Source organism: Gossypium arboreum, chromosome 11 (assembly GCF_025698485.1).
Source record: "Gossypium arboreum isolate Shixiya-1 chromosome 11, ASM2569848v2, whole genome shotgun sequence".
NCBI classification, from domain to species: Eukaryota; Viridiplantae; Streptophyta; class Magnoliopsida; order Malvales; family Malvaceae; genus Gossypium; species Gossypium arboreum.
This window is the reverse complement of record NC_069080.1, coordinates 99,455,570-99,482,687: the sequence shown is the minus strand read 5'-3', so window position 1 is coordinate 99,482,687 and position 27,118 is coordinate 99,455,570. Positions and strand designations below refer to the sequence as shown.

At 31.6% G+C, this 27,118-nt stretch overlaps 5 protein-coding genes across 10 annotated transcripts; 2 read left to right on the top strand and 3 right to left on the bottom strand.

Moving 5' to 3' along the window:
- The first annotated feature begins 803 nt into the window (after window positions 1–803).
- LOC108470764 (uncharacterized) lies at window positions 804–4,147 on the top strand. Its single transcript, XM_017772210.2, has 10 exons — window positions 804–965; window positions 1,359–1,611; window positions 1,703–1,907; window positions 1,980–2,070; window positions 2,153–2,298; window positions 2,391–2,634; window positions 2,707–2,811; window positions 2,885–3,067; window positions 3,156–3,360; window positions 3,448–4,147. The coding sequence occupies exons 2-10, from the start codon at window positions 1,380–1,382 to the stop codon at window positions 3,933–3,935; spliced, it is 1,899 nt and encodes a 632-aa protein (XP_017627699.1). The 5' UTR covers window positions 804–965; window positions 1,359–1,379; the 3' UTR covers window positions 3,936–4,147.
- LOC108470765 (uncharacterized) lies at window positions 4,092–7,146 on the bottom strand. Of its 2 annotated transcripts, none has more exons than XR_001869381.2 (3): window positions 6,979–7,146; window positions 6,362–6,475; window positions 4,092–5,945 (listed from the first exon to the last, which is right to left on the bottom strand). XR_001869381.2 is itself a non-coding variant. In XM_053021925.1 (3 exons), exons 1-3 carry the CDS (start codon window positions 7,068–7,070, stop codon window positions 5,637–5,639), a joined length of 525 nt encoding a protein of 174 aa, XP_052877885.1. In that variant the 5' UTR covers window positions 7,071–7,146; the 3' UTR covers window positions 4,092–5,636. The 2 variants fall into 2 exon arrangements, 1 of the variants encoding a protein (XP_052877885.1); XM_053021925.1 differs by having other exon boundaries at window positions 4,092–5,955.
- Window positions 7,147–7,707: 561 nt separating this feature from the next.
- LOC108471703 (uncharacterized) lies at window positions 7,708–11,561 on the bottom strand. Of its 3 annotated transcripts, none has more exons than XM_053020865.1 (2): window positions 11,338–11,561; window positions 7,708–9,800 (listed from the first exon to the last, which is right to left on the bottom strand). In XM_053020865.1, the coding sequence occupies exons 1-2, from the start codon at window positions 11,393–11,395 to the stop codon at window positions 8,029–8,031; spliced, it is 1,830 nt and encodes a 609-aa protein (XP_052876825.1). In that variant the 5' UTR covers window positions 11,396–11,561; the 3' UTR covers window positions 7,708–8,028. The 3 variants fall into 3 exon arrangements, with proteins under 3 accessions (XP_052876825.1, XP_052876827.1, XP_052876826.1); XM_053020867.1 differs by having other exon boundaries at window positions 7,708–9,744; window positions 11,232–11,532; XM_053020866.1 differs by having other exon boundaries at window positions 11,232–11,531.
- Window positions 11,562–19,918: 8,357 nt separating this feature from the next.
- On the bottom strand, window positions 19,919–21,286 carry LOC128283553 (uncharacterized). Of its 2 annotated transcripts, none has more exons than XM_053020962.1 (2): window positions 21,092–21,286; window positions 19,919–20,707 (listed from the first exon to the last, which is right to left on the bottom strand). In XM_053020962.1, exon 2 carries the CDS (start codon window positions 20,603–20,605, stop codon window positions 20,108–20,110), a length of 498 nt encoding a protein of 165 aa, XP_052876922.1. In that variant the 5' UTR covers window positions 20,606–20,707; window positions 21,092–21,286; the 3' UTR covers window positions 19,919–20,107. The 2 variants fall into 2 exon arrangements, with proteins under 2 accessions (XP_052876922.1, XP_052876921.1); XM_053020961.1 differs by having other exon boundaries at window positions 19,919–20,695; window positions 21,092–21,285.
- An 898-nt stretch (window positions 21,287–22,184) lies between these two features.
- On the top strand, window positions 22,185–26,915 carry LOC108474239 (syntaxin-132-like). Of its 2 annotated transcripts, none has more exons than XR_001869878.2 (13): window positions 22,185–22,497; window positions 23,092–23,193; window positions 23,372–23,428; window positions 23,939–23,987; window positions 24,198–24,286; window positions 24,387–24,460; window positions 25,162–25,204; window positions 25,281–25,341; window positions 25,432–25,457; window positions 25,538–25,615; window positions 25,940–26,020; window positions 26,300–26,469; window positions 26,569–26,723. XR_001869878.2 is itself a non-coding variant. In XM_017776180.2 (13 exons), exons 1-13 carry the CDS (start codon window positions 22,480–22,482, stop codon window positions 26,752–26,754), a joined length of 930 nt encoding a protein of 309 aa, XP_017631669.1. In that variant the 5' UTR covers window positions 22,187–22,479; the 3' UTR covers window positions 26,755–26,915. The 2 variants fall into 2 exon arrangements, 1 of the variants encoding a protein (XP_017631669.1); XM_017776180.2 differs by having other exon boundaries at window positions 22,187–22,497; window positions 26,404–26,469; window positions 26,569–26,915.
- The last annotated feature ends 203 nt before the right edge of the window (window positions 26,916–27,118 follow it).

The window sequence follows — 27,118 nt, the reverse complement described above, 5'->3', positions numbered from 1 at the left end:
TTTGAGACAATATTGAATGTCATTGTCAAGTTTCCGCCGAGACCTTCAATAATTATTTATTCAGAAAGAATATCCTTCCATGGATAAAATATTTTCTTTTTTATCATTTGAGAATTATTATTAGGTTTCCTTGGGGTTATTATTCTTTTTAATTTTTATTTAGAATAAAATGATTGTACAAGAGAGAATTTCTTTTAAACATCAAAATTAAATTCAATATTTTCAAGTCAAGAATAATATATGATTAAATGATATTGTTTTTGTTAACAAGCATTGTGAGAGTATTAATATCTTCCTTACACGTAGTTGAACTCTTGATCCCAAATTTTCTTTTTTTAGACTAAAAATTATTTTTTAATCAATTTTAATTAAATTTTAAAATTTTATTAAAAGGATATGTTTTAGGTGACCAATCACACCTAATAAAAGAAACTTTAATTTTTTTTTTTAAAAATTGACTAGTAATAAGCATAATCTGATTTATATAAATGGAATGTTGAAAAACAATCACATGAATAAACTAGTGCTTACTTTCCACTAAATTAAATGACAAAATATAGAATTAAATCATAGACTGATATTGGTTTATGATCTGATTTAGAAATCTGTTATGTAATACTAATGCAAAAAAATCGTAATTAATTTAGTGATAAACAAATTAATTGAAGTTCGGAAAAAAAAAATTAAGGTAAGAAAATAAATGATTGCTTATCTACCACATCATCTCTTTTAACTGGAGAATCCGTGTTATTCGCTTGTTCTTTTACACGATTTAAAGCAACTACGAAACTCAGGATGTAAGACATATTATAAATAAAAATTCTTGTTTTGTTTTCCAAACTACCCTGCTTTCTTTTTCAACATTATAATCCTTCTCTCTTTTCCAACCCACCATTTTCTGTATCTTCAAACAGTCTCTGTTTGTAGGCACTACCACACCATTATTGTATTTCTGGGATTTTCCTGTATGTTCCAGTTCTACCTTTCTTTTTCTTTTCTTGCATAATGTATGTATGAAGCTGATAAGTGCAATATCCATGGTGACATGCAAAACAAGCTTAGGATTTTTTTTATTGGTGAATTTTGGTTTTAGATCTTAGGGTGTTTTAGAAGTCTGATTTTTTATGGTGCATGTTTGGAGTCCTCCTTTTTATTTGATCTTTTGATAAAGTAGTTATGGAGTATGATATGGATATTTGGATACTTTTCTTCAATCTTTTCTTTGTTTCTCCTTTTCAATAATCTTAGGTTTACTTAATAATTTATTTTAGAATATGTCATATGAATAACATTGATTGTCATAATATAGATTTTACCCTGAAACTGGGATTGTTAATTTTCTTGTTTCAATTTTGAAGGAAAATCATTGAAAGAGTAGAATGGAAAGACCAAGAATTGTTGGCACCCTTTTGATGGCAATCCTGGTTTGGTGCTGCTTGGCAACTTCAGCAAATGCAGATACAAAAATGATTTATAAAGATTCAAACCAGCCATATAATGTTAGAATCAAAGACTTGATCGGAAGGATGACATTAGAGGAAAAAATTGGACAAATGATCCAGATTGAGCGCAACGTTAGTTCACCTGAGGTCATGAGAAAGTATTTCATTGGTAAGCCTATCATCAATTTACTTTCATAATGTAATGATATTGCCCATGGACACCTCTAGACTCAAAGGGCGAATGAATTTGCATTTGGCAGGTAGTTTGTTGAGTGGAGGAGGGAGTGAGCCAACTCCACAAGCTTCACCGAAGGATTGGATCGACATGGTCAATGAATTTCAAAAGGGCTCATTATCATCCAGATTAGGAATTCCAATGATTTATGGGATTGATGCTGTTCATGGCCATAACAATGTCTACAAGGCAACCATTTTTCCTCACAACATCGGTCTCGGTGCTACCAGGCAAGTTTGAATACTTTTGCTAGCCATCACCTTATCAGAAATCGGAGGAAGTTCTCATTAATTTTGAACCAGGGATCCTGAACTAGTTAGTCGGATTGGAGTTGTAACAGCTCTTGAAGTCAGAGCTACAGGCATTCACTATGTATTTGCACCTTGTATTGCGGTAAACATTCCCGAACCACGTTAAATATTATCTCTTGTTTATAATTGGAACTTTTAAGTGAATTGCATTATATATGGGGCAGGTATGTAGAGATCCGAGATGGGGTCGATGTTATGAAAGTTACAGTGAAGATCCCAAGATTGTTCAAGACATGACTGAGATTATACCAGGATTACAAGGACAAATCCCTTCTAGTTATCCCAAGGGTGTTCCATTTGTGGGTGGAATGTAAGCAAGTAATTATAAACAAGAACAACACATAATTAAGGCATGTTTTAAGTAATATGAAAAGGTAAATTCATCTGTGTTTTGGTATCCAGGGAAAGTGTTGCCGCTTGTGCCAAGCACTATATAGGTGATGGTGGAACAACCGAAGGTATCAATGAAAACAACACAGTGATTGACAATAAAGGTTTGCTTAGCATTCTTCTGCCAGGCTACGTCAGTTCAATTAGAAAAGGTGTTGCAACAGTCATGATCTCCTATTCGAGCTTGAATGGAGTTAAGATGCATGCTAATTATGAGATGGTCACCAACTTCCTTAAAAAAAACCTTCGTTTCAAGGTACCAAACCCTCTAATTTTACAACAATAAAAAGAAATCTTCTTATGCATGTATGTTGGGACCTTGTTTCAGGGCTTTGTCATCTCAGATTGGGAGGGTATTGATAGAATCACTTCTCCACCCCATGCTAACTATACATATTCTATTGAAGCTTCAGTAAATGCTGGCCTTGACATGGTTAGTTTGTTAAGCTGTTTCATGCTTTTTTTTCCCTTTAAATGCTAATGGTCATTGTTTTTTAATCCTTCAGATTATGCTTCCATACAACTACACAGAATTTATTGATGGACTAACCTACCTGGTGAAGAATAATTTTGTTCCCATGAGCCGCATTGATGATGCAGTGAAGAGAATTCTGCTAGTTAAGTTCACGATGGGTCTGTTTGAGAACCCACTAGCAGATGAAAGGTTCGTTAAGCAACTTGGATGTGAGGTTAGCCAACTAGCTTAGTTTCTTTCGATTACCAAGATGATTATAGTTTCCTGATTTTGCCTTACCAATTGCCTTACCAATTCAACAGGCACACAGAGAATTGGCTAGGGACGCAGTGAGAAAATCACTTGTGTTGCTAAAGAATGGAAAATCTGCAGATGCTCCATTACTTCCCTTGCCTAAGAAGGCATCAAATATACTAGTGGCTGGTAGCCATGCTGATAATCTGGGTTACCAATGTGGTGGATGGACAATTAAGTGGATGGGATTTAGTGGAAACAACCTCACAACCGGTAATAAAATACTTTCATATTTATCCGCTTGTTTCAATTTGCTGAAGAATCCTTAAGAATCTATGCAACTGACCTTTCCATAAACAGGTACTACAATCCTCACAGCCATCAAGAACACAGTTGATCCAACTTCTAAAGTAGTATACAATGAAAACCCTGATGCTGAGTTTGTCAAGTCCGGTGGTTTCTCATATGCAATTGTTGTAGTAGGGGAGCATCCATATGCAGAGACAAAAGGAGACAACTTAAACTTGACAATTCCTGAACCAGGGCCAAGCACAATCACAAATGTATGTGGAACTGTGAAATGCGTTGTGGTTGTAGTTTCTGGTCGTCCTGTTGTGATCCAACCTTATGTTGCCTCCATTGAAGCTCTTGTCGCTGCATGGCTGCCAGGAAGCGAGGGTCAAGGAGTTGCTGATGTGTTGTTTGGTGATTTTGGCTTTACTGGCAAGCTTTCATTCACCTGGTTCAAGACTGTTGATCAGTTGCCAATGCATGTTGGAGATCCACATTATGATCCCCTCTTCCCATTAGGATTTGGCCTCACCACTCAACCAGCCAAAGCACAGTAGCCAATCTTTTCTATAAGTTACATCTACTTTCAAGTAGTTTGAATCCATTTACAAACTTCATTTATATTTTTTTCTATCCTAGTTTTGAATTTTTTTTATCTTATTTCTATATTATATGTAATTATTTATCTTTATCTTTAATTTTATAAATAGAAGTTTTGTTAATAAATCAAGTGGAGAGATTTCATAAGCCTCCCATTACTTCAATACAAGAGTCCAACTATAGCAACTACTATTAGTAAAATTGAATATTGAAAAATAAATCTCATCAACTTCTTCTAAAGCTACATCAAATGATCACCTTCACATCAACAATTTCCATCTATTCACATCTATTCTAACACGAACCATTCATTATTTTCATATTCTTCCAATTCCAAAGTTCCACAAGTATTTTACTGTAACTTCTAGCTGTCATCTTCATATCAGAGTGATGGATATATGAACTCCAGGGGGAATATAACATCTACGAGAGCATTAGATATATTATTATAAAGCAATACTGAAAATGTAAAACATACCAGTGCATTGTGCTATGCCATCATCAGTCCATGTCTGCAATTACAGAGCAACTTCGCCTTGTTCTCAGCTTCTTTAATCTGTCTCAGGATTTCAGATTTTTTCTCTAGTTGGGCATCTAATATGGTATTAATTTTCTCAAACTGCTGCTTTAGCTTATTAAAATCTTTGCTTTTGTTCTTCCTCTCAAAATTTCTTTTCTTTTCTCACATTCATTGTATTTATCTTCATCTTTCTTTTTGCCTCCCTTTGCTTTACCCTTTTGCTTCCCTTCTGATTCTTTCCTGATATTTTCTATTACTATCCTGGAGGCTATGCCACTCATGCTTCACAACAATTTTTCCGGCTTCCTCTTTTTTCTCCTCCTTATCTGTTTCTTTCCTCTTCTTTTTCTCTATCCTTGTGCTTTGCATCTTTATTGTCGTTTGTCTTTCTTCTTATCCTTTGTTATGGGATATAATTTGGTTGCAAATGGATTCAAAATTCCGTAATTTCTGTTATATTTTCTTTGTTTTTGTTGCTTTGTAATTAAACGCCACATTTTAGGAACATCGTTTAATGAAACGATGAGTTTTGGGGGTGAGAAGCAAACGAGGGCGTTTTGGCTACGGGTATGTTACAACCGTTTAATGAAACGGTGTGTTTCATACCTCCAGTTGGCCGTAACGGCCACTAACTGAAAATCAAACTCTCTCCCTCCTGTTTATCAGCAGAGGGAAGGGAATGGTTATGCAAACAATTATGGAATGAAAATTGCTTCTTTTTTCTTCCTCCTCATTCTCTGCCTCTTTCTTTCTCGTTTTCTTTTTTATTTTTGGAATTCATCCTTAACAAAGGTATCAGAGCTTGGGTTCTCATAGCCGGTGAAGGGATTTCCACTCACTTGCAAAAGGAGGTGACCTATCTTCAGTAGGAGATGACCAAATTGAAAACTAAGGTCTCCCGGTGGGATACTCATTTGGAGGAACGATTCAAGGATTTGAAGGAGGATTTGAGAGGTGAGTTCAAGTCAGACCTTTAGGAGTTGTTTGAATAGTACTTGGGAAAGTTGACTGGTTCTTCAGGAGCTGGACCATCAATAGACGAAGGAAAAGGCGTATTGGAAGGGCCTCCACCATGTTTCCCCCCTAGGGAGTCATTGCCAACCCTTCATCGAGTGGAGATTGGAAGTTTGACCTCTCCTCAATGCCAAGGTAGGATGGACATTGTTTCACGATCCCACAAGCTGGAGTGCCCCCGGTTTGATGGCACTGACTTTCGAGGCTGGTGGGCCAAGTTAACGCAGTACTTCGAGACTAAAAGAGTCACAGTCAATTTAAAATGCAATTCTTCCTTCTCATGATTTGGCTCTACATCCTTCGCCTTGACTTTGAAGTGGAATTCTTCCTTCTTCACCTTTCTTTCTCCACTGATTATCAATTCAGATGTATCTTGCGACTGTGAACCCTTTGCCACAAACTCAAACTTGAATGTAAAGCCTTCCTGAGTTTTCTGCAAATTCCTTGAAAGAAACGTGACATGTAAATAAACAAGGACGAAATACAACCGTAAATGACGATGGAGTATAGGATTCATTAAAGAACACAGCAAGATGGTTGGTATATTACAACTGCCGGCATTATACATGATATCAATTCTAACACAGAACTTGTGATGGTAGCAGCAAATTGTTTCCATTTTCTAACACACGAAAACCCCGGAAATCCGTACTAATTCGATTCAACTGGAAAAAGTAACCTTACATTTCAAGCAATATAATAAAAGGAAAAAAAATGGTACTATAAAATGTGTTCATGACAAATCAATATAAGATTCTTTTCAAACCATTATAATTTTCGTACTTCCAAGAATAAGGTTACTATGGACTGGAGACATATGAATGCTTATAAGAAATGGATTTTAAATACCAGTAATATTTGTGAAACCCGGTGCGATATTGTGACCTTGCACCACTGGTAACACCATAAACAATGCTGCGATCAGATGCAGCCAACCCAGCCCCTCTCCGACCATCATGACAACTGCCACAACCAAGGACAAGCCATTACAACCCAATGTCACTGCCTCAAAATTGACCGAGCCACAATTGAGTCGACCTATGTAGTGCTTAGTACTCAAGCATGTTATTGTCATTTAGATATTCACCCCAAATTATACACTAGACAGTCCAAATCATTTTCAATATATTCATCAACATGAAATCTCTATTTATGAACCTGTAAGAATATTCAAATTATCTACAACAAGAAAAACAGCTTATGATGATGATTTAAAAGGAAAGAAACATATGCTTCCTGAAATGACCAAATTGATCATCCTCCTGAAATCTAAGCTATTATTATACAAATCAAGAAATACCCAGATACTGTTTCCCATTAAAAATTCAAAAAAAGAAATCAAAACAACAAGCAATCAATAAAAATGAAAGCTTCATCTCAGCAAGCTGCCAAAAAAGAAAAAGAAAGATCTTGAAACACCCAAAACCAAAACAAAAAAGAAGAAATGTAGAGACGTATGTATGTACCTTGAATCTGCTAAGACAAAAGAGAAGAGTAGAAAGTTGTGGATGTGTTTAGAACACCTCCACTGGGGTGTTACTTTCAATCTCACAGCCATCTCAAGTTTTAACAGGAAGTTAGAGGTCCAGCGGATAGACTGGAACCCCAAAAAAAGAATAATTCCTCCTTTAACCCCCTTCATATTTATTTTCTTTTTGAAGAATCTCTATTTTTAATATATATAATTTTAATTATTACTTAATATAACATAATTTTAATATATATAGATATTATTTAGTATACATATATTACGATTTTTTCCTAATAATTTGATTTCAAATATAAGATAATTGTAATTATTGTTTAATACAGCATAGTTTCTAATATATATTATAATTTAATATAAATATCATTTTAATAATTTTAATTATAATTTAACACAAATAAATTGAAAAAATGAAAGAGGGCTCATAAGTTAGAACATAAAGAAAAGACTCAAAATTTCAATGGCTTCTGCTCCTTGAAAATATACAAACAGAAAAATTAGCAGAACAAAGAATGCGATGACAGTTGTTACTATCAATCCTGATTATTTTTGTATACTAAAGGTCTCCTTTACATTATTTAAATCTCAAAGAGTCCAACAGCGCTGTTTGACATACTGCAAACTTAACCCTCATATTCACAAGTTTATGGCTATTTGACTCTCATTTAATGGGAGTTTGCAAGTGGCTACTTGACATGTTCTAGTTCAGTTTTAAAAGAGATAATTCAATAAAGGCTCCAGGATCAACTTTTCTTCCAAGGATACATAAAATGATCATCTCCATATAACAGTTCCATCAATGCTAACTGGAACGATTCATTATTATAAGATTCTTACAATTCCAAAGTCACAAATTTTCACGCTGTAAATTTCTAGCTGTCATTTTCATATCAGAGTGATGGATATATGAACCTTTGGGGGAATCTATATTATCCATGTAAACATTATACATACTATTACAAAAAAAAAAAATGCGTGTGTAAAACACACTAGTGCATAGTGCTATACCACAGTCAGTCCATGTATGCAATTACACAGCAACTTCATTGGTCGTGTTCTCAGCTTCATTAATCTGCCTTAGGATGTCTGCCTTTTTCTCAAGTAGGGCATCTATTTTGCTATTAATTTTCTCTAACTTCTGTTTCAGCTTGCTAATATCTTTGCTTTTGTCCTTCCCCTCAAATTTTCTCTTCTTCTCACATTTATTGTTATTATCTTTCTCTTCTTTTGCTTTACCCTTTTGCTTCTCTTGGTCTCCTTCACCTTCTGGTTCTTTCCCAGTATCTTCTATTACAATTTCCCTGGAGGTTATGCCACTCTCACCCTTCACAACATTCTTTTCCACTTTGACTTTCTTCTTTTCCTCCCCGTCGATTTCTTCCTCTTCATCCTTGTACTTACTATCTTTATCCTCTTTGTCTTTCTTCTCCTCCTCCTCTTCTTTCTCTTCACCTTCTACCTCATCCTTCTTCATTTCTTTCTTCTTCTCCTTTGCCTCTTTGTCTTTCTTCTTTTCTTTCTTTCCCTCTTCTAATTCTTCAGCTTCTTCTACCTCATCCTTCTTCTTCTTTTCTTTCTTCTTCTCCTTTGCCTCTTTGTCTTTCTTCTTTTCTTTCTTTCCCTCTTCTGATTCTTCATCTTCATCTTCTTCTACCTCATCCTTCTTCTTCTTTTCTTTCTTCTTCTCCTTTGCCTCTTTGTCTTTCTTCTTTTCTTTCTTTCCCTCTTCTAATTCTTCATCTTCATCTTCTACCTCATCCTTGTTCTTCTTTTCTTTCTTCTTCTCCTTTGCTTCTTTGTCTTTCTTCTTTTCTTTTTTTCCCTCTTCTAATTCTTCTTCATCTTCTTCTACCTCATCCTTCTTTTCTTTCTTCTTCTCTTTTGCCTCTTTGTCTTTCTCCTTTTCTTTCTTTCCCTCTTCTAATTCTTCATCTTCATCTCCTACATCATCCTTCTTCTTCTTCTCTTTCTTCTTTTCCTTTGCTTCTTTGTCTTTCTTCTTTTCTTTCTTTCCCTCTTCTATTTCTTCATCTTCATCTCCTTCTACTTTATCCTTATTCTTTTCTTTCTTCTTCTCCTCCTTTGCCTCTTTGTCTTTCTTCTTCTCTGTCTCTGTCGCTTTCTCCTCTCCCTCTTCCTCTTCATCTTTCAGCTTCTTTTTTTTCTTTTTCTCCTTATCCTTCTCGTTTTTCTTCTCTCTAGTCTCTTCATCTTCATCTAACTCATGATCCTTATCCTTGTGCTTCTTTTCTTTACTTTTCTCCTTCTTTTTCTTCTCATCTTTCTCTTCATCTTCTTCTCCCTCAACCTGTTTCTCCTTTTGCTTCTTTTCTTTTTTCTTCTTCTTCTCTTCTTTCTCTTCATCATCTTCTACCACCTCTTTATCCTCGTGTTTTCCTTCTTTCTTCATCTTCACCTCCTTGTCTTTTTTCTTTTTTTTCTTTGTGTTCTTATCATCTTCTTCATCTTTGTGCATCTTCTCCTTTTTTTCTTTCTTTTTCTCCTCTTTGTTCTTTATTTCTCCAATTTCACTATCCTCGTGTTTTTCCTTTTCCTTCTCTTTATGTTTCTCCCCCTTATCCTCCTCCACTGATTTGGTCTTCAATTCAAGTTCGACCTCAACGTTCCCTTCCTTCTCATGGTTTGGCTCCATATCCTTTACCTTCGCTTTGAAATGCAGTTCTTCCTTCTTCACCCTTTTTCCTCCGCTAACAATTGATTCAAATGTACCTTGCAACTCAGAACCCTTTGCCACAAATTGAAACTCGAATGTAAGTCTTCCCTGATTTTTCAGCAAATTCCCTTAAAAAAAATGCCAGATATAAATAAGCACGGACAAAATACAACCAAACATGAACAGACTATAAGATTCATTAAAAGACACAACATGATGTTTGGTATATTACAACTACTGGCATTACATATAAAAGCAAGTTTAGCACAAAACTTCTGATAGTAGAAGCATGATGTTCAAAATTTCAAACAGAAAAGTGATCTGGCTTTTATGCAAGGATGAATATGTGCCCTTCAACTAACTTGATTCCGTATACTTCCACTACAATTATATGCTAATAGAAGGAAAAAACAGAAAGAGAAAAATAAACCACAACGAAACCCAAAAAAGGTTGTACTAATTTGATTCAACGGAATGAGAAAACTGACATTTCAAGCAAATATAATAGCAGGAAAAACAGTGGCAGCATAAAAGGTTTCAATGATAAATCAACACAAATTTTTCCGTACCCTTGGCATTTTCTTACTCCCTATACCTATTTTACTTCCAAGAAGAAGGTTAATATAGACTGGTGACATACGCATGCGTATAAGAAATGGATTTAGATATCAAAAACATTTGCCAAACCTGTTGCGACATTGTAAAACACACTATACTACTGCAGGGAGCAGAAACTCCACTGCTACCAGATTCAGCCAGTCTCCAATCATCATTACAACCCCTAGAACCTAGAGGACAAGTCATTACAACCAGTAGCCGCTACCCTCAAGATCGACCGAGTCACAATGGAGTTGACCTTTGTAATCCTTACTCAAGCATGTTATCGTAAATTCCATGTTTAAAACAACAGACACAGATATTCACCCACATGATACACTAAACAGTCCAGATCTTAATCACTATATTCATCAACATGAAGGTATTTAAAGAAAAACACAAGTTATTGAAATCTATATCCATCATTTATCCAATCTGTAAGAATCCAAATGATCTAAAACAAGAACATTTGTTGTCCTAGAACAAGCTTAACTAATGCAATCCCACCCAGTAAATTACCTTTGACAGATAAGCGTTCCATTGTTTACACTTTTGCCTCCCAAGAAATTCCCAATTTCCTTATTCTCAGTGATATAACTCGAATTATTGTAAGAAGGAAGAAATTAAGAAGTTGCTGCTAGACCAATAGAAAGGAACAGTTTTATGAAGATGATTTAATGGGAATGAAAGAGAAGCACATGCTTCCTGAAATATATTGATCATCTTCCTTAAATCTAAACTATAATTATGCTATTAGCCAAAAGAATAATAGAACTTGTTATTCGTTCTAGGAGGAGTATCTACAGATCACTTCACAAACCAAGAAAAAAACCCAGATTCAATTTCGGATCAATAAAAATGGAACCTTTATACTAACAAGCAGTCAGAAAAAGAAATGGGTAGAACAGATAAACAAGAAAGATGTTGAAACATCCAAAAACCGAATCCAGAGAGATATGTACCTTGAATGGCTAAGAGGGGCAGATGCAAAGTAGTTTTATTTTTGTTGTTTAAGGACAGAAACAGAAGTGGGTGGATTTATGTAGGAAGTGGGAAAGGTTAACATACTCAATTTATAGCAGGCAGTTGGGTATAGATTGTTCCACCCGCCAAGGATCCAAAGCATAGCTGGCACACGCAATGGACACAAAGACTTAAGCCTTAAGTTGCAGATAGAAAGAGGGGTCAACTCAGTTGAAGGGATGACATGACAAAATAAAGAAATATAAAATAAACAAAAATGGAGTTATAAGCCTCAAGAGATTCCAGGTCTTCATAAATATATAAATAAAAGAGATTATACATTTTTTATAAATACTAGAATGACCGAATGAGCACCCAGCTTACGCGCGGTTCTACCTTCTTTTATATATATATTATAATTTTAATTAATTAATAGTAAATAGTTTTTATTAAATTTTTATTTTTAAAATTTAATAATATGATTATTACTATCTATGATATTTTATTAATTATAAATTAAAATAATGATTCAAAATTGGATACCAGTTTTATACTGACTTATGAATTATTCTATAGATCAATTATAGAATAAATATAAAAAGATTAAATCATTATATAAATTAACTTATTTAAATATAACTTTTTATACAAAGAAATTCTATGCGAATTGGCCACGCTGGATATGTACACCTCTTTAAATAAATCATTCAATTTAAATTTGAAATGAGCATAATTTTATTTTTAATTTGTCAATAATATCTTAAATTATTATGCCAGTCAAACATACAAACCAATCTTTTTAAATGAATAGCTTGAAATTGAAATTAAATAATTATTCAAATATTTTTCAACATTAATTTTATTATATTTATTCTTTTTATATAATATTTAAAATTATTTATAGTTCCTCAACAACTTTTAAATGAGAGGAAAATATATTTTAATGTACCCAAATCCATTGATAATAATACAAATATTAATTAAATTAAAATTTAATCAATATTTTTAAATAGGTAATTGACCAAACTTTTTAAAATATATAAGTAATTAAATTGAATAGATAAAAAAACCTTAAAATGTAACATGAAAATTAAAATAAATATCCATATTTAAATTTTTTTATCATTTCTTCATTTCCTCCACATTTTCTTTATTTTTCCTTTTATTAGCCCTCCTCTCAGTTTTTCATGTATTTACTTTTTATTAGTAGTTATAGATTTGGATGAGGTTAAAATATGTTATAAACATTTTTACTTTTTATAAATTTGAAATTTAGTTTTTGTAGTTTTATTTTTTGGAATTTAGTTCTTTTATTTTGTTGATTTTAAAATTTAAGTTCAACTGTTAATATTGTTGAAATTATTTTATTAAATCTAAGCTTATTACAATGTCATTTTTTAGTTATATAACTCCCAACTGAGTATTTTTTTTCAAAATGTCACACCAAAATTCACAAAAAATTAATAAAGTTAACAATTAGATCTAAATTTTAAAATTTTAAAAATAAAAGACTAAATTTATGAAAACAAAATTATAAATACTAAATTTTAAATTTTTGAAAAGTATTAGATTTATGGCATATTTTAATCTGATTATTAGGCTCTGTGGAGTTTATTAACTACTAAAATTTGATAGGTGGTTAAAAAAAGTATAATTTTAAATATAGTCTGTACAGCCCAAATTCTGCCTGGGCTAAAATAAAACCCCAAACCCAAAACTCAACTTATCCTAATCCAAAACCACCCAAACAACAAAACAAGCCCAAATGGCCCAAACCCAAATCCATTAGTCAAACTAGTGTTTTAGAAAAGTTGAAACTCTAGCTTATCTTTTGCCACCAGTCGCACCTGCCCTCTGACGCCACCTCTGCACCGCCCCACCGTCCTCCAAGTTGCACAGTCACCTGCAAGCATTAAAAAGAAAAGACAGAAAACAAGAATAATAGCAGTGTAAATGGCTATATAAGCCGAACAAAAGCAATGTAAAAGGGGATTTTTTGAATAAAAAAACAGATTCAAACAAAAAAAACACAGCAAGCTAATCAAAAATCGATTCATCGTGCAAAGGTCTCGATTTTTTTTAGTTTACTTTTCTCTTTATTTTCTTCCTTCGAATATATATATACATATTTCTTTTATTTTTTCTTTTTTAAAAAATAGCATATATATATAGAGATATATATAAAAATATAAAAGAAAATAAGAAAAAAAAACATACCTTTTTTATTTTTCAGCCACCGTGTGCAATGGCCAACCCGGCGGCGACCGACCGGATTCCTCATCGAATCTCAAGCTTGTAGAGAGAAAAGAGGGGAGGGTTTTTAGTTTTTTTGTTTTGGAAGGATAAAATGAATTTTTTGTTAAAAATTTTGAGTTTTATAACAATGCCCATACGACGTCGTTTTGGGCCTGATATTTAGGTGCCAAAACGGCGACGTTTTGCATTAACCCGCCTCAGGATCCTCGTGTTTTTAAGTGGAAGGGATAATTGCGCTTTTAGCCCTTTCGCTTTTTTGTTACTTTGAAATTGAGTTTTTTTTAGGTTTTAATTTAGCCCGAATTCGCACTTGGATTTCAATCAGGTCCGACTCGATGCTGTGCGTTTTAGAGGGAGGGTTTATTGCCCGATTTGGTCCATCCTTCTTGTTCGCGCGTTCGATTTGGTCTTTTTCTTCTTTATTAATTTTCAAATTGGCCCCGAACTTTCTTTTTAGGTTCAATTTAGCCTTTTTTGTCATTTTCAATATTTTAATTAAATTAATTAATTTAATATATTATTATTACTTACTATTTTACTATTATTGTAACGACCCGAATTTTACCGTTACCGAAAAAGTGTATTTTCGGGTCTCTGTTTCTGAAAAATGGATTCGTAAATATTTATTAAAAATATTTACAAAGTCAATTGAGTGGTTAATTAGAGTTTAATTAAGTAAATTTAGTTTAATTAAGAGTAATTAGGAAAAATGACTAAATTGAATAAATGATGAAAGTTGAATTGTAGATTAAAAGAAAATGAAGAGGACCAAAATGGCAATTATGCCATTTGTCCTAAGTGAGGCGGCATAAACATAAAAATCTGAGATTTTTATGTGTTAAAATATATATTAAATTATTATTATATTATGGTATATTATATATTATATTATATAAATAAGTAAAGAAACAGAATGAAACAGAATGAAAGCAAACGAAACAGAGAAGAAACAGGGGAGAAAGAAAGAAAGAAAAAGGAAAAGGAAAATTTGGGTTTCAAGGCTCAAAGTTTAATTTGGTAAGTCAATTAAGTCATTTCTTCTTAAATTTTGATGTTTTAGAAGCTTTGGAACAAGACTTTGATGAAATTAAGTTGATATTTTGAGAGTTTATAGATTTTCAAGTATAGTTCATGTTGAATAAAATAGTGAATTAAGGGTTTAATTGAGTAAATTTCAAGCTAGAATTGATAATAGGATCAAATTGTAAAGTAAGTTATAAGTTTTATGTTGTAGGGACTAAATTGATGAAATTTTGAAATTATGAAAGTATGCTGGAAATTTAATATTTAAATGAGAGTATGGATGAAATTTGAATAGAAATAAAGTATGAATTAAGATAGAAAAGTAAGTGAATTTAGTTAGAATTAAATTGAAATTAAAGTAAATCAACATTTTGTACTAAGACTATTTTGGACAGCAGCAGTAGTCTAAGTTTGAAAAATCACCAAAATTGTAGAAATTGAATTAGAGGATGAATAAAATATGGAATTAAATATTATTGAGTCTAGTTTCTTATAGAAGAAACGATATAAGCAATTGAATTGTAAATTATGAGATATAATGAATTTTATGAGACAAGGTCAGAATGAATTCAGGTTCCCTGTTCTGACTTTGGAAAATCACCAAAATTGAATAAAAATAATTAGAGGCTTAAAGTTATATGTTTAGAATCCCTAATGAGTCTATTTTCATTAGAAATCAACGAGAATGTTATCCGAGTTCTGTACTGTGAGATAATTAATTTTTAGTGAGGAAGGGACGAAACTATCAGACAGCAGAATAGGGTGAATTTAAAGAATAAACTGTACTTAATGGCTAAACCAAAATTCTGAAAATTTTATTGTAAGAAGATTTGTGAGTCTAGTTTCAGGAAAAATTAGCAGATCTTAATTTAGAATTCTATAAGTCAAGATATGAATTAGTAATGTATTAATGATTATGAATTGTATTAATTTCGTAGTCAATGTGGTACCGAAATCTCGCTAAGAAAGGACAAGACAAAGTCAACGGAGTTAGCTCGAAAATTACGGTTTGTATATCTATAATCCAAACCTAATACTTAATTGTTGAATTTATTTCTTAATATGTATATTAAGTGTTTTGAAGTAAGAATTATTGTGTTTTGCAAATGAAATGGATTGATATAGTATGTGATGAATTTATTGAATTTATATTGATTGAATTGGCGTATATATATATAGATATATATATTGAATATTGAATATATATTGATTATTTGAATTGAATTGAAATATAAATTGTTTGAAAATTTTAAATATGAGATTTGTGATATTTGGATATTTGTTATTGAAAAGTGAATTGAATTGTATTGAATTATGAATTTATGTGATTAATTAAAATGTGTATTGATTGAAAAAATTGAAAAGTGAATTGAATACCCTATTAATGATGATCGGGCTGAGTCGGATATAGTTGGCATGCCATAGGATTGGAAGTGTTCAGGATTCTTCGACCTCGAGTCGATGAGACCTTTGGTGTCACTATATTTCTTCGGATAGATTCGATGAGGTCTGGGTACCAACTTTACTTGGCTAGGCCGATGAGACACTGGGTGTCAAATATTGCTTCGAACTATCCGATGAGGCACTGGGTGCCATATTGGTGTGTTTGGTTGGATCCGTGTATCCGCCAAGGTCCGAGTCTTGTTAATAGGGGTAAATAAGTGAAAAGATAAGTCGAGTGAATTTGATTGATTGAGCTATTGGAATGAAATGAGAAATTGAATTGAGAATTGAAATTGAGATATGAGATTGAAAACATGAACCAAAAGGTTCATGAAATGAGTGAAGTTCAAATGGATGATGATTGATGTTAGAATGAATTAAAATGGTATATTGTTAAGAAGTAAAGTGTGAAAACAAGTGAATTGTGAATATATTGTATAGAATTTATACGGTAAGTAAATGAAAAGAATTGAACAAATATGTTATTGTGTTTGTTATATGACTTGTATAGAATTTATATGGTAAGTAATTGAAATTTTATCTATAAAACAAATAAATGAATACTTATAATTGTTATTGTGATTTTAAGTTTAATTGTTATATTATTAAGTGTTCGGATTATGGAAATACCACTGAGTATACCATACTCAGTGACGGTTTGTTTTCGCATGCTTGTGAGTTTAGTAAAGATAGAACGTTGAATCAGCATCCCAATTCGATCCCGAATTCATTAAGGTAAAGTGTGTTAATTATTGGTAACGGTATGTACCTAGGATGTTTTATGAGAGTCATTTAGGTTGTAGATGTACTCATGAAATGAGTAAATTATGGTTGGCAACGGTATGTAGTATGAATTTTGAAATTTACTAAAAATTCGTAGTGATTCTAAATTAGTCCCGAATTGAATTTACTGTTCATATTGGACCGCGATGGCCCATTAAAGGGACGACATCTTAAAATTAGGATGTGTGTAAATATTTATTTTAATTAATGACCGAAATTGGACTGTACTGACTGGTAATGTCTCGTAACCCTGTTCCGATGACGGTATAGGGTTAGGGGGCGTTACAATTATTGTCTAATATATTATTATTGTACTATTATTATTACTTTACTATTGTAATTTATGGTATTATTATTATTACTCTTATTATTATTATTATTATTATTAGTGACCTATTACTATTCTTATTAGCATACTATTATTTCCTATTTTATATTATTATTGTTATCAACATATATTATTATCATTAATGTATTGTTATTCCTATTATTATTATTATTATTATTATTATTATTATTATTATTATTATTATTCTTATTATTACTACTATTTTTATTCCTTTTATTATTTATTATTATTATTATTATTATTATTATTAATAACGTTCTTTAATTATTGTCACTATCATATCTTTTATTTAACATATTATTATTATTATTAATTTTATTATCATTATTACTATCGTATTATTATTACTATTATATTTTCATTTATATAAATTTTATTGTTATTTATCTATTTATATTTCTATCTATTTATATTTTCGTTGTTATTGTATTTTAAGCATTATATCTATATTATCATTTCATTATTGTTATATTTTTCATATTATTATTATCACTACTATTACTATCATTTTTAATAGTTTTACATAATATTTATTTATTTACTACTAGTTCCTTTTAATTTCAATTTTTTTATTTTAGCTTTTTTTTAGCTTATTCATTTTACTCATTTGTTTTATCTTTTCTCTTATCATCATTATCGTTCACATTCATGTTTATTTTTATTCTGTTATGCCTGTAAATACCAAAATTTTTATTTGTTTACGCATTCTTTATTATCTCGTTTTATTACGAATTTATATTTTACCTAACCCAAAATTAATTCTTTTATGAAGGCAATGATCCGTATTTGGAATTTCAAGAAAATCGTGCCCAAACTTACTGGGTTTCGATTTTTCTCGTTCAACCTAAATAATGGCATATTTCTTTTTTGTAACACGAGTTTTGAATAAAATATTTATTCTCAGAAATACGAAGTGTTGTGTCCTTACTTACTGGATATGACAACTTGTCACCTCGAGATAAGATTTTTGCAAACAAAGGCAATATTTGGTATTTGGAAGTTCGGGATATCGTGCCCTAACTTACTGGGTTTTGATTTTTTCCTCGTTTACTCTAAATAATCGAATACCCTATTAAAAAAGCTAAAATACACGAATTTTAAGTAAAGGCAAGCTCATTCTCAAAAGTTCGAGATGTCGCGTCCTAACTTACTGGATGTGACATTTTATCACTTTGAAACGAGAAGATCTTTAACATTCGAGTGTTTTTTTTTACAAAAGAGGGATTGTATTTCAAAATCTTTCAAGTTTTTCAATTTTCAACACTAAGACATTAATTAATCAACTAGGTACCAATTTTTGGGCGTTACGAGGGTGCTAATCCTTCCTCACGCATAACCGACTCCCGAACCCGTTTATCTGAATTTCGCAGGCCAAAATCGTTGTTTAAATAAATCAAAACATTTATTAAAAACAACCACTTTTACGAGGTGATCTGATCACACCTCATCAAAAAGGATTGGTGGCGACTCCCGTTTCTTTCGTTTTCGTTTCCAAAATCCAGTCGACCCCGTTTTTCAAAAAAATGGTTTCGACATAGTCCTCGATGTTTTTTTTGGTCAATTTAGTTTTTATTAAATTTTTTTAGCTAAATTTAGCCGTTAATCTTTCAAAAAGTGTCAAATAGCTTATTTTTAACAAAAATGTCTACTAAAACATTTATTTTTTTAACAATATTGGCATGGCAACTAACATGGCAATCAAGTGTACTTCATGCTAATATGGTACAATTTATCTTATATGTAATGTCAATAAATAATTTAAAATTATAGTAATTTTAAAAATAAAAATAGCATGAAGTACATATGAATTGTCATACAAGTTGTCATGTTAAAAAATTTATGTTTTATTGTATTTGATGTATTATATTTTTAATTTTTTATATAAAAATAATATATATATATAAATTAATATAGACTGACAGAGCCAAACTCAGATTTAGCATTTTTTATCTGAGTCGAGCTTGGATAAAATTTTAGACTTATTTTTTGAGTCGGGCCAGACCAATTTTATAAATTTTTGCTTTTGACCCGACCCATTATTAGGAGCTCATTTTATAGTTTAAAATATAGTAAAAATATTTCTATTTACATTTAATTATTAAAATATATCATATTAATTTTTTTACATTTTACTATTCCGTTGAAATATTGATCGAATGGTAATTATTTTTAAAAGATTAAAATAATATTTGGTAGCTAAATTTTTTTGCCCACTTTGATATTAGAACTTGATTTTTTTCTAATTTGGTATATAAAATTTCTTTTGGTCTAATTTAATATCTAAACTTGTCAAATGTTATAGTAATTAACCAAAACACTAATGATGTTAGTTTTTTTATAAGGAATATAAATAGCTAATGTATGACTAACATGTGACAAATAACATGAAATTTAATAGCAAGAATGAATATATTTATATGGACTTTCCTCTGTTTTGTTAAAGAATATACTCAAATTTTACATTTTATTGGGGTTGAGCTTACTTTGACTATTAATGGTGGGAATGATTCAAGAGGGACCACATGCTTAAAGCATAGCCCCGCTTTCATATCATAAATACCTTAATTCAGATATCAAATACAATGTTAAGCATATGAACATGTAAATACTAAATTATGAATGATTTATTATTAGTATGAGATAATTTTTGTTATTGAGAGAAAATCTAGACTTAAGGAAGCCAAAATTTGTATTTTATTGATTTTAGTTATGTTAAGCATTGTTAGTTGTAAATCAATTTATTTTCTTTTTCATATCATAAATTAGGAAGTTTGGTTCCAATAATTTAGAGTTTAATAGGGCAAACAAGCTTCATGATCAAATTACATAACCTTAAATCATTAATAAAAATATTTATTAAGTTTCAACTGAAAATAGTGTCTCAACCCCCATAGTTGAAGCTAAACTACATGCATATATGTTTGCTTTCTCTTAATTTTCTTCTTCTTCTTCTTCTTCTTCTTCTTTTCTTTTACCTCTTTGTCTTTCTTTTTCTCTTCTATTTCTTCATCATCCTTTGCCTCATTGTCTTTCTTCCTCTTCACCTTTCAACTTCTTTTCTTTCTTTTTCTCCTTAACCTCCTTGTCTTTCTTCTTTTTCTTCTCATCTTCTTCTATACCATGCTTCTTTTCTTTATTTTTCTCTTTCTCTTCCTTGTCTTTCTTCTTCTTTTTCTTCTCATCTTTCTCTTCGCCTTCTTCTATGATCCCTTCTTTCTTCATCTCCATTTCCTTATCTTTTTTATTTTTCTTCTCATTGTTCACACCGGCTTCATCATCTTTGTGAATCGTCTCCTTCTTAACTTTTTTCTCTTCTGATGTATTCTTCATCTCTCCAACTTCATTATCCTCGTCTTCTTCTCTATATTTCTCTTTCTTCTTCTTCTTTTCTTTCTCCTTCTTCGATTTGTCCTTATCCTTCTCTTTATGTTTCTCTCCCTTTTCCTCCTTATGCATTAGCTTTTCCTTCTCCATTGATTTGGTCTTTAGCTTCTCTTCCTTCTCATGGCTTGGCTCCATATCCTTTGCCTTTGACTTTGAAATACACTTCTTTCTTCTCCAAACTCGAATGTAAACCTTTCCTATGTTTTATTTTTTATTACAAATTCCCTGAAAGAAATGCTGCATATAAATAAGCAAGTACAGAGTACAATTAAACTTAACTGTGTAAGGAATGGTTGATACATTACAACATGTAACAATATTCAAAATATCTGAAACAAGAAAAACAGTTCCCCAATGCAACCCCAGCACTAAATTACCTTTGACAGACACACAAGACTATCAAGATCTTATATATTCAACATACAATATTCATCAACATGGATGATTATCTCTACATCATTTCACAAGCCAAGAAAAGAAACCCAGATTCATTTTCCCCAGATAAACGATCAAAACAATTGATCAGTAAAAATCAAACCCTTCATATTAACAAGCTTTCAGAAAAATGAAATAAAGATCCAAAGGCAACATAATTAAAATGAAATCTAGAGATGTATGTACCTTTGACTTGCTAAGACAGGCAGATGCAAAGGTTTTTTTTAAGACAGAAGTAGAGTTATGTGGGAAATGGGGAAGGTTCAATTGCTTTATATAAAGGGGTAAGTTGGGTATTGAATATTTGATTGAATCAGCCCGCCAATGATCCAAGGTAGTTGAAGGGATGAAAATGTTGAACGTTGAATAAGAGAAAATAATAAGTAAATAAAAAGTTTCAGCCAGAGGATGAAAAACCCCCTTCTAGATCTTGATAAGAAAAATATTACTTTAAAAATACATTATTATATATTATTTTTTTACTTAATAGTTTTTATTTGTAAAATAAAAAATTTCTACTATTAATATACTAAATAGTAAATAATATGTTTTTAACTCAAAATAATATAATTTTTTGCAAAAATATACGTTTAAAAATTCTAACTACGAAAATTATCTGTCAGTATAATTTTAAAAATTCCAATAAAATCAGTCAAATAATATATAATATATTTTATAATTTTTATTTTTATTTTATTTTTATCAATTTTAATAATATATATTGTAATATCAAATTCTAACAAAAAATATTTATTAATCTAAATAAAAGTCGATAAAGGAAATTGAGTATAGTTATGCGTATTATACTTCAAACAATAAAATGATTTTTAAATAAAAAGAAAAAAAACCCACACCACTTGGTCATATATTTATAAACATTATCCTTCATATATGTGCAATATTAAATATATTTTATAAATAATGTAATTATAATTATAATAAAGGTTATAAAAATATTAAATAAAATTTATGTTTAAAATGGGTTGAAAAAACAACCTTGTGTAGCTGTAGCCTTTGCTCCAACGTGGCGCCGCCCACAAATGAAGGTAACAAGGACAAATGTGTAAACTAAAAAGAATCATTTTCAGACAAGGAAAGCCAAAGTTTCGAGTTTCCGCGGCCTAAACTCTAAAAGAGAAAGAATGTTCCTCATCTGAAACCGTGTCTAATCAACAATGACCGTTAATCATCCATCAAACCAGGGACCTACAAATTTCAACGCCTATGATTAAATAATTTCCCTACAATTCACCGTACTTGATAATCTGTCTCCACGCTTTTTTGAAGTTTGCTTTTGCCATTCTTCTGAAACGGATCCCCACCTCTTTTGTTTCTCCCTTTTCTCTCTTAAAAATTCACAGGAAAAAAAAAAAAGAAAAAAAAAAGTTGAAACCTTAAAATTTAAAAAAAGACCTGGTTTTTTTAAATGTAAAAAAAAAAAACCAGGTCTTATCAACAATTATAATAGTTATAGTGTTATTATTAATTAAAATTAATAATAATATCGTTTTAGCTTTCTCCATTTTTTGTTTCTTCTCTTTGAAGCTTCGTTTAGTCTTGTTCATCTTTCCACAATGAACAACCTTTTAACGGTAACATTTTGCAACTTTCGAATTGTTTCTACTCATTTATTTGTTTGCCTGTGTTGGTTTTTGTTTCGATTTAAGTTTTTCTTTATTATTTTTATTGATGAGGATAGCTGCATTTTGTATATTTTATTTGGATCCTGATTAAAAGAACAGAAAATTAACGTTATTGGAAAATGATTGTTAGGAGACTAGTGAGCTAATTTTTCTTATAAGACGAAGGTTAATATAAATTGCTGTTAATTCAGTAGGAATTGAATCAATTTAGAAGTTTATCAAGCTAATTAATTAATTAGTCTTAGGAGTTGAAAACTAGATCAAAAGAACTTATAACTTAAGCTTGTAAAGGAATGTAATCAGCATTCGTTGAATTTAAAAGGAAAAAAAAACTGAGCATGAACTTGTGTTATGTAATTTTTAAATTTTGTGTGGATAGAAAAATGTTTTTAGGTATAATTAAGATATTTTCAGAAGGCTCTCTTTGTAAATTCTTGGTCTGTTTAGAATAAGCAGATGAGCTTGTCTGCCTTGAATTATGCTTTAGTAAATTTTATCTTGGGTTGGTATAAACTAGTTGCACTCGTGCTCTATTTCTTGCAGGAGTCCTGTGAATTCCCTAGAGGTGGATCCCAAGGTAGAGATGTCGAGTTAGGAGCTCCAATGAACTCTGGAGAACTCTGCCTTCAAGAATTCTTTGTAAAGGTGCTATAGACTTCTTGATGTAATAATTATCCTCTGTAAGCTAAGCTGCAATATATTGGATTCGTAACTGCAATTGCAACTTTTCTTCGTGTTCATCTCTTTAGGTGGAATTAAATTTCTTTATGGAATAAGCTATGGCTTGAATCACTGATCTCCTGCTATGTTTTGTCTTTTCCAGGTTCAGGAGATAGATAAACAATATGAGAAGCTGGATAAGCTACTCAAAATGCTTCAGGTATCTTATTTAATATATTTCCCGATTCCTTGTATGATACCGAAGCTTCAAGATATCTGCCTTCAATATTTTCCTTACTAGTATGAATTTTAGGAATTGTTGGATGTAATTCATCTAAAACTGACTGAAACCTTGAGGATTCCTCAGTTTTTAATACTGATATGGAAGAAGAGCAAAAATTTTGGCTTGGATCTTTCCTGAGCTTTGACATTACTTAATCTTTCATCCCTTCCTGATGTTAAAGTTCGTTCAGCTTTAGTATTGTTTTTATGATTTTCAAGACTGCAGTTTGAAAGCACTAGCATCCCGCTCTCTCTCTAGCCATAAAACCTATAGTGAAGAAATCTATTTAGGTTGCTAAATTCCAAGTTTTCCCATTTAGTGTTTCGTGAATCCAAGGCCAAGATATATACTTGCTGGATGATTTGTGAGTGATGAATCTTGTGAGCGACATCATTGGCTATTGATTAAGATGTTCGGATGCCATTTTCATTCAAATATTTTATGCAGGATGCACATGAGGAATCAAGGGCAGTAGCTAAGGCTCCTGACATGAAATGTAAGCAATATTCTGTTTCATGTTTCTCTTACATTCATAGTTTCAGTGAAAGCTGCAGGGAAAACAAATGATGAGGTCTGTGCTTGTATCTTTTCATTTATCACTTTGATGTTGAAAATATATGAAATAAAAGCCTATTCTTAATTAACTGAATCTTGGTTACCCTGTTTTGAACTTAAAGCTCATGATGGATGCTATTATCATCTGTAGCTATCAAACAGCGAATGGAGAAAGACATTGATGAAGTTTTAAGAGTTGCTCGATTTATAAAGGGGAAAATTGATGAACTGGATAAAGATGTAAGACTAATTACTGCTTTTATTTTGTTTATTGCTGCCTGATTGATTTATCATTTCTTTTTTTTTTTATTCTTTTATTCTTTTTTTTGATGTTGGACAGAATTTAGCCAATAGGCAGAAGCGTGGATGCGGAAAGGGATCAGGTGTTGACCGGTCAAGGGTTGCAACAACTCTGTAATATACCATCCTTTTTGTTATTTTATTTTAGTCCCTTTTAATACATGATCGAAACTGTTATGAGTACTTGTAATGTGGATCTAAAATATGATAAGCAGAAGTCAGTTTATTTGGCTTTTGCTGCCATGATTAGTTTGATGAAATCTGACACAGGTTCTAAGGATCCATGACTGCTTACTATTTTGTTGATACTTAAAAAATAAAATGATTGGTTCTGCTTAATTTCTTGCAACGCGTATGACTGGTGATAGTATAAATTGTTATTTCATTTTATTTGTTAAACATACTAGAAGTATAAAACAAAAAACTAAAATTTAATTGTATTCATTGCTGGAGCAGCAGAGCTATAATGGCAAAGCTTTCCATAATGTTGGAACATGTGTTGTTAGCATATTATATTGAAAGCCTTTTTATAGCTTTTGTTGGAAGTAACTTATGGATTGACTGTACTCTTCAGTTCCTGAAGCTTGTTTTTGTGCCATATTTCTTTATGATTACACTTGTCATGGTGTTTCAAATAGTCACTACATCCGGTTCATGATTAGGGCTGTATAAGAAAGAGCAGTGACTGTTTCTTAACTTGTAGTTTAATATAGTCCAACATATTAATGATTTCGATGCTATACCCTCCAAGTCCCGTCCTAAAGTAGAAAAGAAACTATGAATTTAACCCCATAACAGCCATGTTTTTGCTGCAGTGCCGTGAAAAAGAAGTTGAAAGACAAAATGGCTGAGTTTCAGGTAGGTCAGATTTTGATGCTTTAAGATATTATTTGTTGAACCGGTATTTCTAAGTTCTTCCTACATGCTATTGCAGATTCTTAAGGAGAGAATCCAGCAAGAGTACCGAGAGGTTATTGAGCGACGTGTTTTCACAGGTTAAGATGTTCAACTGATACTTATTAACCGCTACAATATTGCATGATATGCAGCTAATATTTATCTGCACTGGTTATTATGATTTCCAGTGACAGGCACAAGGCCAGATGAAGAGGTATGATAAGCTTCACTCCTTGTATTATGAATAACTCTCTATCCTGTTCAGAGCATGTCTGATTGTTGCACATGGTACAGACAATTGACAGATTGATAGATACTGGAGATAGCGAACAAATATTCCAGAAAGCAATTCAGCAGCAAGGGCGAGGCCAGGTTTGTCTTACTTTTCCTTATTTCTTCCTTTACTAGTATAGCTTCTTACTTCAGCAATTTCACAAAGATAATACTTATTGTTCATTTCTAGAGCCTTCTTTTGTTTTGTGGAATTTATTGGAAGGATAATGATTTATACTATTATAAGAGTTCCAAAATCAAACATTCATTTGACAGCTTGAGGACTGATTTTCAGTATTCTCTTGTATGCCATCTCATGTTGCAGTGACACAATCCATATTGGACTTAGTTGGACTGTGGTTTGGTGAAATATAAGTGACTAGAAATTGGTTATGGCTAAATTAAATTTGGGTGCGTTTGCAGGTCATGAGCACTGTGTCCGAAATTCAAGAGCGCCATGATGCAGTAAAAGATATGGAGAAAAAGCTTCTTGATTTACAGCAGGTACTTAATCAGCTTGTTGCCTTGAGGGGCATTGGTTTCATCAAAATAATAATAAAAATTCGGGACCATGCCTGTACTTGCAAAAAAAGTATCTTAATAGTCATATTCATAGGCGTTTTTGCTTTTACTGTCATGGTAAAAAGCATATAAACTACCTATACGGACTATCCTTGTCCTATGTGTGTATGCGGGTTTATTATCAGATCTTTTGAATTTGTGGTTTTGGAGCAATTCCCTTCGGATATGTTTTAAATATGTACAGTTGTTCAATATGAGCAGATGCATGAAAATACAGATCACCATAGGACTGAAGTTGCATTGAAGATCACATATGGCAGAGGACGTATTTTTGGAATACATTATCAGTAATGTTCCTTATGCAGGTATTTTTGGATATGGCGGTTCTGGTTAACGCACAAGGAGACATGCTAGATGACATAGAAACGCAGGTAGCTGAACCCTTCCATAGAATCTTTGATCAAAGACATCAGCAATCTAGATAATCCTTAGAAGAACCATTTTTCCCCTTGCCATTTCGAAATTTCCAGGTCTCGAATGCAGTTGATCACGTGCAGTCGGGGCATAAGGTGTTGGTAAAGGCGAGGGAGAAACAGAAGAGCAACAGGAAGTGGAGGTGCATTGCAGTTATACTCGTTCTCATAATTTTTGTAATTATTGCACTTGCTGTGCTCAAGCCCTGGAACAGCAAAAAAGAAAAAGAAAAAGCTGCTTAGATTGTGTTGTGTGCAATTAATTTGTATGTATGTATGTATGTATGTAAATATATGTGTGAATTGGGTCAACATTGCGGCCCCATGTCTCTTTGTTGGTTGATAAATTTGAAAATTTTATATAATATTCCTTTGATATAAAAATAGAATATAATGTTATGGTATTGATTGATTTATATAGAGATATGTTTTAATAATGGAAATGTATTGAAAGTTGTCAAATTGATAGTAGTTGTATATTTTGTGGGATATTAGCATCAATAGTTAAAATAGAGGAAAGTAAATTATTTATATTTGTCTTATCAAAATGTTGGAAAAACAATTCCAATGATTAAGATTTTATATTAAATTGATTTTATTTTAAACT